This window comes from Oncorhynchus clarkii, chromosome 2 (genome assembly GCF_045791955.1).
Source record: "Oncorhynchus clarkii lewisi isolate Uvic-CL-2024 chromosome 2, UVic_Ocla_1.0, whole genome shotgun sequence".
NCBI lineage: Eukaryota > Metazoa > Chordata > Actinopteri > Salmoniformes > Salmonidae > Oncorhynchus > Oncorhynchus clarkii.
This window is the reverse complement of record NC_092148.1, coordinates 88836720-88851936: the sequence shown is the minus strand read 5'-3', so window position 1 is coordinate 88851936 and position 15217 is coordinate 88836720. Positions and strand designations below refer to the sequence as shown.

Below are 15217 nucleotides of genomic sequence, written 5' to 3'. Positions count from 1 at the left end.
TCCAGTTGACCTCCACTGTGTGTTTCTGACGTTTGTCATGTCCAGTTGACCTCCACTGTGTGTTTCTGACGTTTGTCATGTCCAGTTGACCTCCACTGTGTGTTTCTGACGTTTGTCATGTCCAGTTGACCTCTACTGTGTGTTCTGACGTTTGTTTGTCATGTCCAGTTGACCTCCACTGTGTGTTCTGACGTTTGTCATGTCCAGTTGACCTCCACTGTGTGTTCTGACGTTTGTTTGTCATGTTCAGTTGACCTCCACTGTGTGTTTCTGACGTTTGTCATGTCCAGTTGACCTCTACTGTGTGTTCTGACGTTTGTTTGTCATGTCCAGTTGACCTCCACTGTGTGTTCTGACGTTTGTCATGTTCAGTTGACCTCCACTGTGTGTTTCTGACGTTTGTCATGTCCAGTTGACCTCTACTGTGTGTTCTGACGTTTGTTTGTCATGTCCAGTTGACCTCTACTGTGTGTTCTGACGTTTGTCATGTCCAGTTGACCTCCACTGTGTGTTCTGACGTTTGTCATGTTCAGTTGACCTCTACTGTGTGTTCTGATGTTTGTCATGTTCAGTTGACCTCCACTGTGTGTTTCTGACGTTTGTCAGGTTCAGTTGACCTCTACTGTGTGTTTCTGACGTTTGTCATGTCCAGTTGACCTCCACTGTGTTTCTGACGTTTGTCATGTTCAGTTGACCTCCACTGTGTGTTCTGACGTTTGTCATGTCCAGTTGACCTCCACTGTGTTTCTGACGTTTGTCATGTCCAGTTGACCTCTACTGTGTGTTCTGACGTTTGTTTGTCATGTTCAGTTGACCTCTACTGTGTGTTCTGACGTTTGTTTGTCATGTTCAGTTGACCTCTACTGTGTGTTCTGACGTTTGTCATGTCCAGTTGACCTCCACTGTGTGTTTCTGACGTTTGTCATGTCCAGTTGACCTCCACTGTGTTTCTGACGTTTGTCATGTCCAGTTGACCTCTACTGTGTGTTCTGACGTTTGTCATGTCCAGTTGACCTCCACTGTGTGTTCTGACGTTTGTCATGTCCAATTGACCTCCACTGTGTTTCTGACGTTTGTCATGTCCAGTTGACCTCCACTGTGTTTCTGACGTTTGTCAGGTTCAGTTGACCTCCACTGTGTGTTCTGACGTTTGTCAGGTTCAGTTGACCTCCACTGTGTGTTCTGACATTTGTTTGTCATGTCCAGTTGACCTCCACTGTGTTTTCTGACATTTGTCATGTCCAGTTGACCTCCACTGTGTGTTCTGACGTTTGTCATGTCCAGTTGACCTCCACTGTATGTTCTGACGTTTGTCATGTCCAGTTGACCTCCACTGTGTGTTTCTGACGTTTGTCATGTCCAGTTGACCTCCACTGTGTGTTCTGACGTTTGTCATGTCCAGTTGACCTCCACTGTGTGTTCTGACGTTTGTCATGTCCCTCCACTGTGTGTTTCTGACGTTTGTCATGTCTTGACCTCCACTGTGTGTTCTGACGTTTGTCATGTCCAGTTGACCTCCACTGTGTGTTCTGACGTTTGTCATGTCCAGTTGACCTCTACTGTGTGTTCTGACGTTTGTCATGTTCAGTTGACCTCCACTGTGTGTTTCTGACGTTTGTCATGTCCAGTTGACCTCCACTGTGTGTTCTGACGTGTTTCATGTCCAGTTGACCTCTACTGTGTGTTCTGACGTTTGTCATGTCCAGTTGACCTCCACTGTGTTTCTGACGTTTGTCATGTTCAGTTGACCTCCACTGTGTGTTTCTGACGTTTGTCATGTCCAGTTGACCTCCACTGTGTGTTTCTGACGTTTGTCATGTCCAGTTGACCTCCACTGTGTGTTTCTGACGTTTGTCATGTCCAGTTGACCTCCACTGTGTGTTTCTGACGTTTGTCATGTCCAGTTGACCTCCACTGTGTGTTTCTGACGTTTGTCATGTCCAGTTGACCTCTACTGTGTGTTCTGACGTTTGTTTGTCATGTTCAGTTGACCTCCACTGTGTGTTCTGACGTTTGTTTGTCATGTCCAGTTGACCTCCACTGTGTGTTCTGACGTTTGTCATGTTCAGTTGACCTCCCCTGTGTGTTTCTGACGTTTGTCATGTCCAGTTGACCTCTACTGTGTGTTCTGACGTTTGTTTGTCATGTCCAGTTGACCTCTACTGTGTGTTCTGACGTTTGTCATGTCCAGTTGACCTCCACTGTGTGTTCTGACGTTTGTCATGTTCAGTTGACCTCTACTGTGTGTTCTGATGTTTGTCATGTTCAGTTGACCTCCACTGTGTGTTTCTGACGTTTGTCAGGTTCAGTTGACCTCTACTGTGTGTTTCTGACGTTTGTCATGTCCAGTTGACCTCCACTGTGTTTCTGACATTTGTTATGTTCAGTTGACCTCCACTGTGTGTTCTGACGTTTGTCATGTCCAGTTGACCTCCACTGTGTTTCTGACGTTTGTCATGTCCAGTTGACCTCTACTGTGTGTTCTGACGTTTGTTTGTCATGTTCAGTTGACCTCTACTGTGTGTTCTGACGTTTGTTTGTCATGTTCAGTTGACCTCTACTGTGTGTTCTGACGTTTGTCATGTCCAGTTGACCTCCACTGTGTGTTTCTGACGTTTGTCATGTCCAGTTGACCTCCACTGTGTTTCTGACGTTTGTCATGTCCAGTTGACCTCTACTGTGTGTTCTGACGTTTGTCATGTCCAGTTGACCTCCACTGTGTGTTCTGACGTTTGTCATGTCCAGTTGACCTCCACTGTGTTTCTGACGTTTGTCATGTCCAGTTGACCTCCACTGTGTTTCTGACGTTTGTCAGGTTCAGTTGACCTCCACTGTGTGTTCTGACGTTTGTCAGGTTCAGTTGACCTCCACTGTGTGTTCTGACGTTTGTTTGTCATGTCCAGTTGACCTCCACTGTGTTTCTGACGTTTGTCATGTCCAGTTGACCTCCACTGTGTGTTCTGACGTTTGTCATGTCCAGTTGACCTCCACTGTATGTTCTGACGTTTGTCATGTCCAGTTGACCTCCACTGTGTGTTTCTGACGTTTGTCATGTTCAGTTGACCTCCACTGTGTGTTTCTGACGTTTGTCATGTCCAGTTGACCTCCACTGTGTGTTCTGACGTGTTTCATGTCCAGTTGACCTCTACTGTGTGTTCTGACGTTTGTCATGTTCAGTTGACCTCCACTGTGTGTTCTGGCGTTTGTCATGTTCAGTTGACCTCCACTGTGTGTTTCTGACGTTTGTCATGTCCAGTTGACCTCTACTGTGTGTTCTGACGTTTGTCATGTTCAGTTGACCTCTACTGTGTGTTCTGACGTTTGTTTGTCATGTCCAGTTGACCTCCACTGTGTGTTCTGACGTTTGTCATGTTCAGTTGACCTCCCCTGTGTGTTTCTGACGTTTGTCATGTCCAGTTGACCTCTACTGTGTGTTCTGACGTTTGTTTGTCATGTCCAGTTGACCTCTACTGTGTGTTCTGACGTTTGTCATGTCCAGTTGACCTCCACTGTGTGTTCTGACGTTTGTCATGTTCAGTTGACCTCTACTGTGTGTTCTGATGTTTGTCATGTTCAGTTGACCTCCACTGTGTGTTTCTGACGTTTGTCAGGTTCAGTTGACCTCTACTGTGTGTTTCTGACGTTTGTCATGTCCAGTTGACCTCCACTGTGTTTCTGACATTTGTCATGTTCAGTTGACCTCCACTGTGTGTTCTGACGTTTGTCATGTCCAGTTGACCTCCACTGTGTTTCTGACGTTTGTCATGTCCAGTTGACCTCTACTGTGTGTTCTGACGTTTGTTTGTCATGTTCAGTTGACCTCTACTGTGTGTTCTGACGTTTGTTTGTCATGTTCAGTTGACCTCTACTGTGTGTTCTGACGTTTGTCATGTCCAGTTGACCTCCACTGTGTGTTTCTGACGTTTGTCATGTCCAGTTGACCTCCACTGTGTTTCTGACGTTTGTCATGTCCAGTTGACCTCTACTGTGTGTTCTGACGTTTGTCATGTCCAGTTGACCTCCACTGTGTGTTCTGACGTTTGTCATGTCCAGTTGACCTCCACTGTGTTTCTGACGTTTGTCATGTCCAGTTGACCTCCACTGTGTTTCTGACGTTTGTCAGGTTCAGTTGACCTCCACTGTGTGTTCTGACGTTTGTCAGGTTCAGTTGACCTCCACTGTGTGTTCTGACGTTTGTTTGTCATGTCCAGTTGACCTCCACTGTGTTTCTGACGTTTGTCATGTCCAGTTGACCTCCACTGTGTTTCTGACGTTTGTCATGTCCAGTTGACCTCTACTGTGTGTTCTGACGTTTGTTTGTCATGTTCAGTTGACCTCCACTGTGTGTTCTGACGTTTGTTTGTCATGTCCAGTTGACCTCCACTGTGTGTTCTGACGTTTGTCATGTCCAGTTGACCTCCACTGTATGTTCTGACGTTTGTCATGTCCAGTTGACCTCCACTGTGTGTTTCTGACGTTTGTCATGTTCAGTTGACCTCCACTGTGTGTTTCTGACGTTTGTCATGTCCAGTTGACCTCCACTGTGTGTTCTGACGTTTTCATGTCCAGTTGACCTCTACTGTGTGTTCTGACGTTTGTCATGTTCAGTTGACCTCCACTGTGTGTTCTGGCGTTTGTCATGTTCAGTTGACCTCCACTGTGTGTTTCTGACGTTTGTCATGTCCAGTTGACCTCTACTGTGTGTTCTGACGTTTGTCATGTTCAGTTGACCTCTACTGTGTGTTCTGACGTTTGTCATGTCCAGTTGACCTCCACTGTGTGTTCTGACGTTTGTCATGTTCAGTTGACCTCCACTGTGTGTTTCTGACGTTTGTCATGTCCAGTTGACCTCCACTGTGTGTTCTGACGTTTGTCATGTTCAGTTGACCTCCACTGTGTGTTTCTGACGTTTGTCATGTCCAGTTGACCTCTACTGTGTGTTCTGACGTTTGTTTGTCATGTCCAGTTGACCTCTACTGTGTGTTCTGACGTTTGTCATGTCCAGTTGACCTCCACTGTGTGTTCTGACGTTTGTCATGTTCAGTTGACCTCTACTGTGTGTTCTGATGTTTGTCATGTTCAGTTGACCTCCACTGTGTGTTTCTGACGTTTGTCAGGTTCAGTTGACCTCTACTGTGTGTTTCTGACGTTTGTCATGTCCAGTTGACCTCCACTGTGTTTCTGACGTTTGTCATGTCCAGTTGACCTCCACTGTGTGTTCTGACGTTTGTCATGTCCAGTTGACCTCCACTGTGTGTTTCTGACGTTTGTCATGTCCAGTTGACCTCCACTGTGTTTCTGACGTTTGTCATGTCCAGTTGACCTCTACTGTGTGTTCTGACGTTTGTCATGTCCAGTTGACCTCCACTGTGTGTTCTGACGTTTGTCATGTCCAGTTGACCTCCACTGTGTTTCTGACGTTTGTCAGGTTCATGTCCAGTGTGTTACCTCCACTGTGTGTTCTGACGTTTGTCATGTCCAGTTGACCTCCACTGTGTTTCTGACGTTTGTCATGTCCAGTTGACCTCCACTGTGTGTTCTGACTTTTGTCATGTCCAGTTGACCTCCACTGTATGTTCTGACGTTTGTCATGTCCAGTTGACCTCCACTGTGTGTTTCTGACGTTTGGCATGTCCAGTTGACCTCTACTGTGTGTTCTGACGTTTGTCATGTCCAGTTGACCTCCACTGTGTGTTCTGACGTTTGTCATGTCCAGTTGACCTCCACTGTGTTTCTGACGTTTGTCATGTCCAGTTGACCTCCACTGTGTTTCTGACGTTTGTCATGTCCAGTTGACCTCTACTGTGTGTTCTGACGTTTGTCATGTTCAGTTGACCTCCACTGTGTGTTTCTGACGTTTGTCATGTCCAGTTGACCTCCACTGTGTGTTCTGACGTTTGTCATGTCCAGTTGACCTCTACTGTGTGTTCTGACGTTTGTCATGTTCAGTTGACCTCCACTGTGTGTTCTGACGTTTGTCAGATTCAGTTGACCTCCACTGTGTGTTTCTGACATTTGTCATGTCCAGTTGGTCTCCACTGTGTTTCTGACGTTTGTCAGGTCCAGTTGACCTCCACTGTGTGTTCTGACGTTTGTCTTCCCCTGTCCTTCCTAGGCCCTTCAGGCGAGTGACAGATAAAGGGGTGCTGCATTGGGACAGGATTCACAAGCTGGAGAAGGGGAAAATCTACAAACAGGTATATGGAAAACGGTTCTAGAGCAGTCTTTCTACTAGGACCCCTGTGGTACTTGAACCCCTGATGCACTAGGACCCCTGATGTACTAGGACCCCTGGTGTACTAGGACCCCTGGTGTACTAGGACCCCTGATGTACTAGGACCCCTGTGGTACTTGAACCCCTGATGCACTAGGACCCCTGATGTACTAGGACCCCTGATGCACTAGGACCCCTGATGCACTAGGACCCCTGATGTACTTAAATGGTACTTGGCCCCCTGTGGTACTTGGACCCCTGATGCACTAGGACCCCTGATGTACTAGGACCCTTGATGCACTAGGACCCCTGATGCACTAGGACCCCTGATGCACTTGGAATCCTGATGTACTAGGACCCCTGATGTACTAGGACCCCTGATGTACTAGGACCCCTGATGTACTAGGACCCCTGTGGTACTTGAACCCCTGATGCACTAGGACCCCTGATGTACTAGGACCCCTGATGCACTAGGACCCCTGATGCACTAGGACGCCTGATGCACTAGGACCCCTGATGTACTTGAATGGTACTTGGCCCCCTGTGGTACTTGGACCCCTGATGCACTAGGACCCCTGATGTACTAGGACCCCTGATGTACTTGAACCCTTGATGCACTAGGACCCCTGATGCACTAGGACCCCTGATGCACTAGGACTCCTGATGTACTAGGACCCCCGATGTACTAGGACCCCTGATGTACTAGGACCCCTGATGTACTAGGACCCCTGATGTACTAGGACCCCATATGTACTAGGACGCCTGATGTACTTGTACCCCTGATGTACTAGGACCCCTGATGTACTTGTACCCCTGATGTACTTGGACCCCTGATGTACTAGGACCCCAGATGTACTTGTACCCCAGATGTACTTGTACCCCTGATGTACTTGGACCCCTGATGTACTAGGACCCCAGATGTACTAGGACCCCAGATGTACTTGTACCCCAGATGTACTTGTACCCCTGATGTACTAGGACCCCTGATGTACTAGGACCCCTGATGTACTAGGACCCCTGGTGTACTAGGACCCCAGATGTACTAGGACCCCAGATGTACTAGGACCCCTGGTGTACTTGGACCCCTGGTGTACTAGGACCCCTGGTGTACTTGGACCCCTGGTGTACTTGGACCCCTGATGTACTAGGACCCCTGATGTACTAGGACCCCTGGTGTACTAGGACCCCTGATGTACTAGGACCCCTGATGTACTTGGACCCCTGATGCACTAGGACCCCTGATGTACTTGGACCCCTGATGTACTAGGACCCCTGATGTACTAGGACCCCTGATGTACTAGGACCCCTGATGTACTTGAACCCTTGATGCACTAGGACCCCTGATGCACTAGGACCCCTGATGTACTAGGACCCCTGATGTACTAGGACCCCTGATGTACTAGGACCCATGATGTACTAGGACCCCTGATGTACTTGGTCTATTCACAAGGTGGTTCTTGAGAAGACACATGAGACTATAGGCTTACAGTAGAATGCACAAGAGGGGGTACTTCAGGGGTCCAAGTACAGGACAGAGCACAATGTAATCATTCGGTGGTGAAGTAACCAAAAAAAGGTTGACAACTACTGTTCTAGAGATGTAGCTCTGGGAATAACTGACTGTTTTCTTTGTTCTGCAGGGAAACCTCTATGAGTTCCTGAGACTGACTGGCTGGAGGGGGTCCAAGGTGTTGTACTTTGGAGATCACATTTACAGTGACCTGGCAGTAAGTCTAACCATTGCTTTTACACTGCATAGGTTAATATTTAAAATGATCTTAGAAAATGTTCACACCATCATAGAAACGACACGGTCAGATATTAATATATAGGTTTTTAGTTAAGTAGCGTTTAAAAAAAAATAAAAACGAAAGGTCAGCCCATGATTGGCTGGCCTGTTACCGAAACAGAGGTATTTGAGTTGTTCTGTGGTTTATCGACTCCTCAGGTTTGAGAAAAAGGTTTCTATAAATCCATGTGTTATATGTGGGTGTGTAGGACCTGACCCTGAAGCACGGCTGGAGGACTGGCGCCATCATCCCTGAGCTGAGGAAAGAGATCAAGATCATGAACACTGAGGAATGTGTTCACCTGATGACCTGGTTACAGGGTCTGACTGGGCTGATAGAACACATGCAGGTAGGTGGGGGTGGGAGGAGGTGTGGGTGGGTGGGTGGGTGTCTGTCTGTCTGTCTGTCTGTCTGCTCTATGTCTGCAGCTATGAACCTAAAGAGCGTCTACTTTGCTCCCTCCTTCCCAGCGCCACAGACATGTAGTCTCAGTACGTACAGCATACATTATCTCCTCCCTCCTTCCCAGCACCACAGATATGTAGTCTCAGTATGTACAGCATACAGTATCTCCTCCCTCCTTCCCAGCACCACAGATATGTAGTCTCAGTATGTACAGCATACATTCTCTCCTCCCTCCTTCCCAGCACCACAGACATGTAGTCTCAGTACGTACAGCATGCATTATCTCCTCCCTCCTTCCCAGCACCACAGATATGTAGTCTCAGTACGTACAGCATACATTCTCTCCTCCCTCCTTCCCAGCACCACAGATATGTAGTCTCAGTACGTACAGCATACATTCTCTCCTCCCTCCCTTCCAGCACCACAGATATGTAGTCTCAGTACGTACAGCATACATTCTCTCCTCCCTCCCTTCCAGCACCACAGATATGTAGTCTCAGTACGTACAGCATACATTCTCTCCTCCCTCCTTCCCAGCACCACAGATATGTAGTCTCAGTACGTACAGCATACATTCTCTCCTCCCTCCCTTCCAGGTCCACAGAGATCCAGCTTCTCAAGCTGTCGTCCAGGAGTGGATCGAAGAGAGAGAAGCCATGAGGTACCATTGGGGGAAGAGCTTATGTATATATATATATATATGCTATATTATTAGTTGTTATATGCTATATTGTTAGTTGTTATATGCTATATTGTTAGTTGTTATATGCTATATTGTTAGTTGTTATATGCTATGTTGTTAGTTGTTATATGCTATATTGTTAGTTGTTATATGCTATATTGTTAGTTGTTATATGCTATATTGTTAGTTGTTTGTGCTATGTTGTTAGTTGTTATATGCTATATTGTTAGTTGTTATATGCTATATTGTTAGTTGTTATATGCTATATTGCTAGTTGTTATATGCTATGTTGTTATATGCTATATTGTTAGTTGTTATATGCTATATTGTTAGTTGTTATATGCTATATTGTTAGTTGTTATATGCTATATTGTTAGTTGTTATATGCTATGTTGTTAGTTGTTATATGCAACATTGTTAGTTGTTATATGCTATGTTGTTAGTTGTTATATGCTATATTGTTAGTTGTTATATGCTATATTGTTACAGTGCCTTGCGAAAGTATTCGGCCCCCTTGAACTTTGCGACCTTTTGCCACATTTCAGGCTTCAAACATAAAGATATAAAACTGTATTTTTTTGTGAAGAATCAACAACAAGTGGGACACAATCATGAAGTGGAACAACATTTATTGGATATTTCAAACTTTTTTAACAAATCAAAAACTGAAAAATTGGGCGTGCAAAATTATTCAGCCCCCTTAAGTTAATACTTTGTAGCGCCACCTTTTGCTGCGATTACAGCTGTAAGTCGCTTGGGGTATGTCTCTATCAGTTTTGCACATCGAGAGACTGACATTTTTTCCCATTCCTCCTTGCAAAACAGCTCGAGCTCATTGAGGTTGGATGGAGAGCATTTGTGAACAGCAGTTTTCAGTTCTTTCCACAGATTCTCGATTGGATTCAGGTCTGGACTTTGACTTGGCCATTCTAACACCTGGATATGTTTATTTTTGAACCATTCCATTGTAGATTTTGCTTTATGTTTTGGATCATTGTCTTGTTGGAAGACAAATCTCCGTCCCAGTCTCAGGTCTTTTGCAGACTCCATCAGGTTTTCTTCCAGAATGGTCCTGTATTTGGCTCCATCCATCTTCCCATCAATTTTAACCATCTTCCCTGTCCCTGCTGAAGAAAAGCAGGCCCAAACCATGATGCTGCCACCACCATGTTTGACAGTGGGGATGGTGTGTTCAGGGTGATGAGCTGTGTTGCTTTTACGCCAAACATAACGTTTTGCATTGTTGTCAAAAAGTTCAATTTTGCTTTCATCTGACCAGAGCACCTTCTTCCACATGTTTGGTGTGTCTCCCAGGTGGCTCCCAGGTGTCTCCCACCTCAGCTGTAGATCTCTGCAGTTCATCCAGAGTGATCATGGGCCTCTTGGCTGCATCTCTGATCAGTCTTCTCCTTGTATGAGCTGAAAGTTTAGAGGGACGGCCAGGTCTTGGTAAATTTGCAGTGGTCTGATACTCCTTCCATTTCAATATTATCGCTTGCACAGTGCTCCTTGGGATGTTTAAAGCTTGGGAAATCTTTTTGTATCCAAATCCAGCTTTAAACTTCTTCACAACAGGACCTGCCTGGTGTGTTCCTTGTTCTTCATGATGCTCTCTGCGCTTTTAACGGACCTCTGAGACTATCACAGTGCAGGTGCATTTATACGGAGACTTTATTACACACAGGTGGATTGTATTTATCATCATTAGTCATTTAGGTCAACATTGGATCATTCAGAGATCCTCACTGAACTTCTGGAGAGAGTTTGCTGCACTGAAAGTAAAGGGGCTGAATAATTTTGCACGCCCAATTTTTCAGTTTTTGATTTGTTAAAAAAGTTTGAAATATCCAATAAATATCGTTCCACTTCATGATTGTGTCCCACTTGTTGTTGATTCTTCACAAAAAAATACAGTTTTATATCTTTATGTTTGAAGCCTGAAATGTGGCAAAAGGTCGCAAAGTTCAAGGGGGCCGAATACTTTCGCAAGGCACTGTAGTTATATGCTATATTGTTAGTTATATACTATATTGTTAGTTCCTTTATGTAGCTTCCCTTCAAATAAAGTCTTGCCCATAGTTCCCTATAGGTGGCTGTACCCATTAAATGTTTGAGAGGATAATTAGTGTTTTTAAACTTACTTTCTCTCTTTTTTTACAGATATTTCTCTTAACATGCAAAACGAGCACTAACAATATTGTACATCTTTCGTCAAACAACAGATCGCAGACAAAGGACATCTTCAACGGCCAGTTTGGGAGTCTCTTCCGGACCTACCACAACCCCACCTACTTCTCCCGCCGCCTGTCTCGTTTCGCTGACATCTACATGGCGTCCCTCAGCTGTCTGCTCAACTATGACTTCCATCACACCTTCTTCCCCCGTCGTACGCCCCTGCAACACGAGTCACCCTTCTGGCCCGAGCAGACCAGCGCCGGGGCCCTGAAGATGCCCTTCATACCCCCACAGAACCACAACTGAAGAGTAGAACAGGGAATGGGGGGGGGGGGTGGTTCAGTGTGACACCCCGTCCGGGCTAGAGAGGCTAGGGTGACGGGTTTCACTGCGACACTCCGTCCAAGACCTGATCTAAGTAGAGAGGGAAGGTGGAAGGGGTTCATTGTGACACTCTGTCTTGACCTAATCTGAATAGAGAAGGGAAGGGTTTCACTGCGACACTCTGTCCAGGACCTGATCTGAGTAGAGAGGGGAAGGGACGGGTTTCACTGCGACACTCTGTCCAAGACCTGATCTGAGTAGAGAGGGGGAAGGGGTTCATTGTGACACTCTGTCTTGACCTGCTCTGGACACAGAGCTCTCAAATACCTGTTTCACTCTATCATGCTGACCTGAAACATACATATCATGCTGACCTGAAACATACTGAAACATATGTAGACAAGCCAGCTGAGTAGAGTGAAAGGGGTAGAAGATGGCGTACAGGACTCTGCTGACTCTGACTTACTGTCTCTATTTTCCACTGATGTCATCTCCTGTTGACCTTACTCTATTTTCTACTGATGTCATCTCATGTTGACCTTACTCTATTTTCTACTGACTTCATCTCATGTTGACCTTACTCTATTTTCTACTGATGTCATCTCATGTTGACCTTACTCTATTTTCTACTGACTTCATCTCATGTTGACCTTACTCTATTTTCTACTGATGTCATCTCATGTTGACCTTACTCTATTTTCCACTGATGTCATCTCATGTTGACCTTACTCTATTTTCCACTGATGTCATATCATGTTGACCTTACGGCTGTCAGTAACTTCAATACTGACCTGCTCTGCTTTTATAATCTCGCTTTTATATGTGTAGGTTGAATTTAAAACAGTAACTCTTAAATATTTCTGCCATATTTCTGTTTTAGGTTGAAAACTAGCGGTACGGTTAGCTTAGTACGCTATACCAAAACACTACACAATACGTTTGCTTGAATGTTCTTGACACACATACAGAATGGAAACAAATAACAATTTACTCAGATCTGAAAACTTGCATCCAAACAATATACAGTTGAAGTCGGAAGTTTACATACACCTTAGCCAACTACATTTAAACTCAACATTTAATCCTAGTAACAATTCCCTGTCTTAGGTCAGTTAGGATCACCACTTTATTTTAAGAATGTGAAATGTCAGAACAATAGTAGAGAGAATGATTTCTTTCAGCTTTTATTTCTTTCATCACATTCCCAGTGGGTCAGAAGTTTACATAGACTCAATTAGTATTTGGTAGCATTGCCTTTAAATTGTTTAACTTGGGTGAAACATTTCGGGTAGCCTTTCACAAGCTTTCCACAATAAGTTGGGTGAATTGTGGCCCATTCCTCCTGACAGAGCTGGTGTAACTGAGTCAGGCTTGTAGGCCTCGTTGCTCGCACACAATGTTTTCAGTTCAGCCAACAGATTTTCTATAGGATTGAGGTCAGGGTTTTAAGATGGCCACTCCAATACCTTGACTTTGTAGTCCTTAAGCCATTTTGCCACAACTTTGGAAGTATGCTTGTCCATTGTCCATTTGGAAGACCTATTTGTGACCAGGCTTTAACTTCCTGACTGATGTCTTCAGATGTTGCTTCAATATATCCACATAATTGTCCCACCTCATGATGCCATCTATTTTGTGAACTACACCAGTCCCTCCTGCAGCAAAGCACCCCCACAACACGATGCTGCCAACCCCCGTGCTTCACGGTTGGGATGGTGTTCTTCGGCTTGCAAGACTCCCCCTTTTCCCTCCCAACACAATAATGGTCATTATGGCCAAACAGTTCTATTTTTATTTCATCAGACCAGAGGACATTTCTCCAAAAAGTACGATCCCCCATGTGCAGTTGCAAACCGTAGTCTGGCTTTTTTTATGGTGGTTTTGGAGCAGTGGCTTCTTCCTTGCTAAGTGGCCTTTCAGGTTATGTCCATATAGGACTTGTTACTGTGGATATAGATACTTTTCTACCTGTTTCCTCCAGCATCTTCACAAGGTCCTTTGCTGTTGTTCTGGGATTGATTTGCACTTTCCGCACCAAAGTACATTCATCTCTAGGAGACAGAATGCGTCTCCTTCCTGAGCGGTATGACGGCCGCGTGGTCCCATGGTGTTTATACTTGCGTGCTATTGTTTGTACAGATGAATGTGGTACCTTCAGGCGTTTGGAAATTGCTCCCAAGGATGAACCAGACTTGTGTAGGTCTACAATTTTTTTTCTGAGGTTTTGGCTGATTTATTTTGATTTTCCCATGATGTCAAGCCTCTGCTTGAAGGTAGGCCTTTAGTTTGAAGGTAGGCCTTGAAATACATCCACAGGTACACCTCCAATTGACTCAAATTATGTCAATTAGCCTATCAGAAGCTTCTAAAGCCATGACATACTTTTCTAGAATGTTCCAAGCTGTTTAAAGGCACAGTCAACTTAGTGTATGTAAACTTCTGGCCCACTGGAATTGTGATACAGTGAAATATTCTGTCTGTAAACAATTGTTGGAAAAATTACTTGTGTCATGCACAAAGTAGATTTCCTAACCTACTTGCCAAATCTATAGTTTGTTAACAAGAAATTTGTGGAGTGGTTGAAAAACAAGTTTTAATGACTCCAACCTAAGTGTATGTAAACTTCCGACTTCAACCGTACATGACCCTAAGCATGATGGGACGTTAATTGCTTAATTAACTCAGGAACCACATCGGTGTGGTAGCACCTGCTTTCAATATACTTTGTATCCCTCCATTTCCTCCCGTGTTTCCATGGTTTCGGAAGTTACCTGTTTGTGTAAACAAAGGAACAGTTGGTTATAAGGGACTTTTAACCAATGGTGGTCTTTGAACCAATAAGAACAGAGAAAGACGAGATATAAACTAATGAGTTGAATATCTTGACAATTCGACATGTTCAAGACACACTCTGAAATGCCTTAAGCTTTTGCACACTATAACTGCCCTGTCGATCTCTCTGTCTTTTAGAACAGGCTCTATTTACCTTAGTAATAATGTAGATACCCTAAAATCATACTTTCCACAAAGGCTTAATCATTATTAATAGTCCTTACTAGTTAAGGTGTCTATCAATGTGGTTAGTACAACGGATAGAACAGTCAGTTTACAACAGAATGTTCTTATTTGTTTTTATAGAAAAGAGGACATATGCTGTATTTCATGGGCAAATCTATTTATCATTGTGTCCAGTAATTTCTAGGCTGTATTTGAGTTGCTTGGCTATATTTTTCTTTGTTTGTTTGTTTTCATAAACATTCTGCTTTAAAAAAAACAACAACCTTGCTTTCAATCTAGATATAAAATTGTGTTTAAATCATTGACTTTGCACTGAAATGTTCATAAATGAGTTGTATTAGTTTTGTGGGGGAAACGAACAAGAAAATAACTTCTGTTTCTTGTCATGATACGGTCAGAATGTTTGAGAAATCTATTCTATTATCTGTATATTCTAAATCTATTCTATTATCTGTATATTCTAAATCTATTCTATTATCTGTATATTCTAAATCTATTCTATTATCTGTATATTCTAAATCTATTCTATTATCTGTATATTCTAAATCTATTCTATTATCTGTATATTCTAAATCTATTCTATTATCTGTATATTCTAAATCTATTCTA

General features: G+C 44.1%; 1 protein-coding gene across 1 annotated transcript in view; it reads left to right on the top strand.

The window, feature by feature from the left end:
- Nucleotides 1–14864, top strand: part of LOC139376012 (5'-nucleotidase domain-containing protein 3-like) — an 81175-nt gene extending 66311 nt beyond the window's left edge. Inside the window, exons 9-13 of the mRNA XM_071118059.1 lie at nucleotides 6116–6197; nucleotides 7855–7941; nucleotides 8213–8353; nucleotides 9006–9070; nucleotides 11314–14864. Of these exons, the coding sequence (XP_070974160.1) occupies nucleotides 6116–6197; nucleotides 7855–7941; nucleotides 8213–8353; nucleotides 9006–9070; nucleotides 11314–11572 (634 nt within the window). The 3' untranslated portion in view covers nucleotides 11573–14864. The remainder of the gene's footprint in view (nucleotides 1–6115; nucleotides 6198–7854; nucleotides 7942–8212; nucleotides 8354–9005; nucleotides 9071–11313) is intronic.
- Nucleotides 14865–15217: the final 353 nt, after the last annotated feature.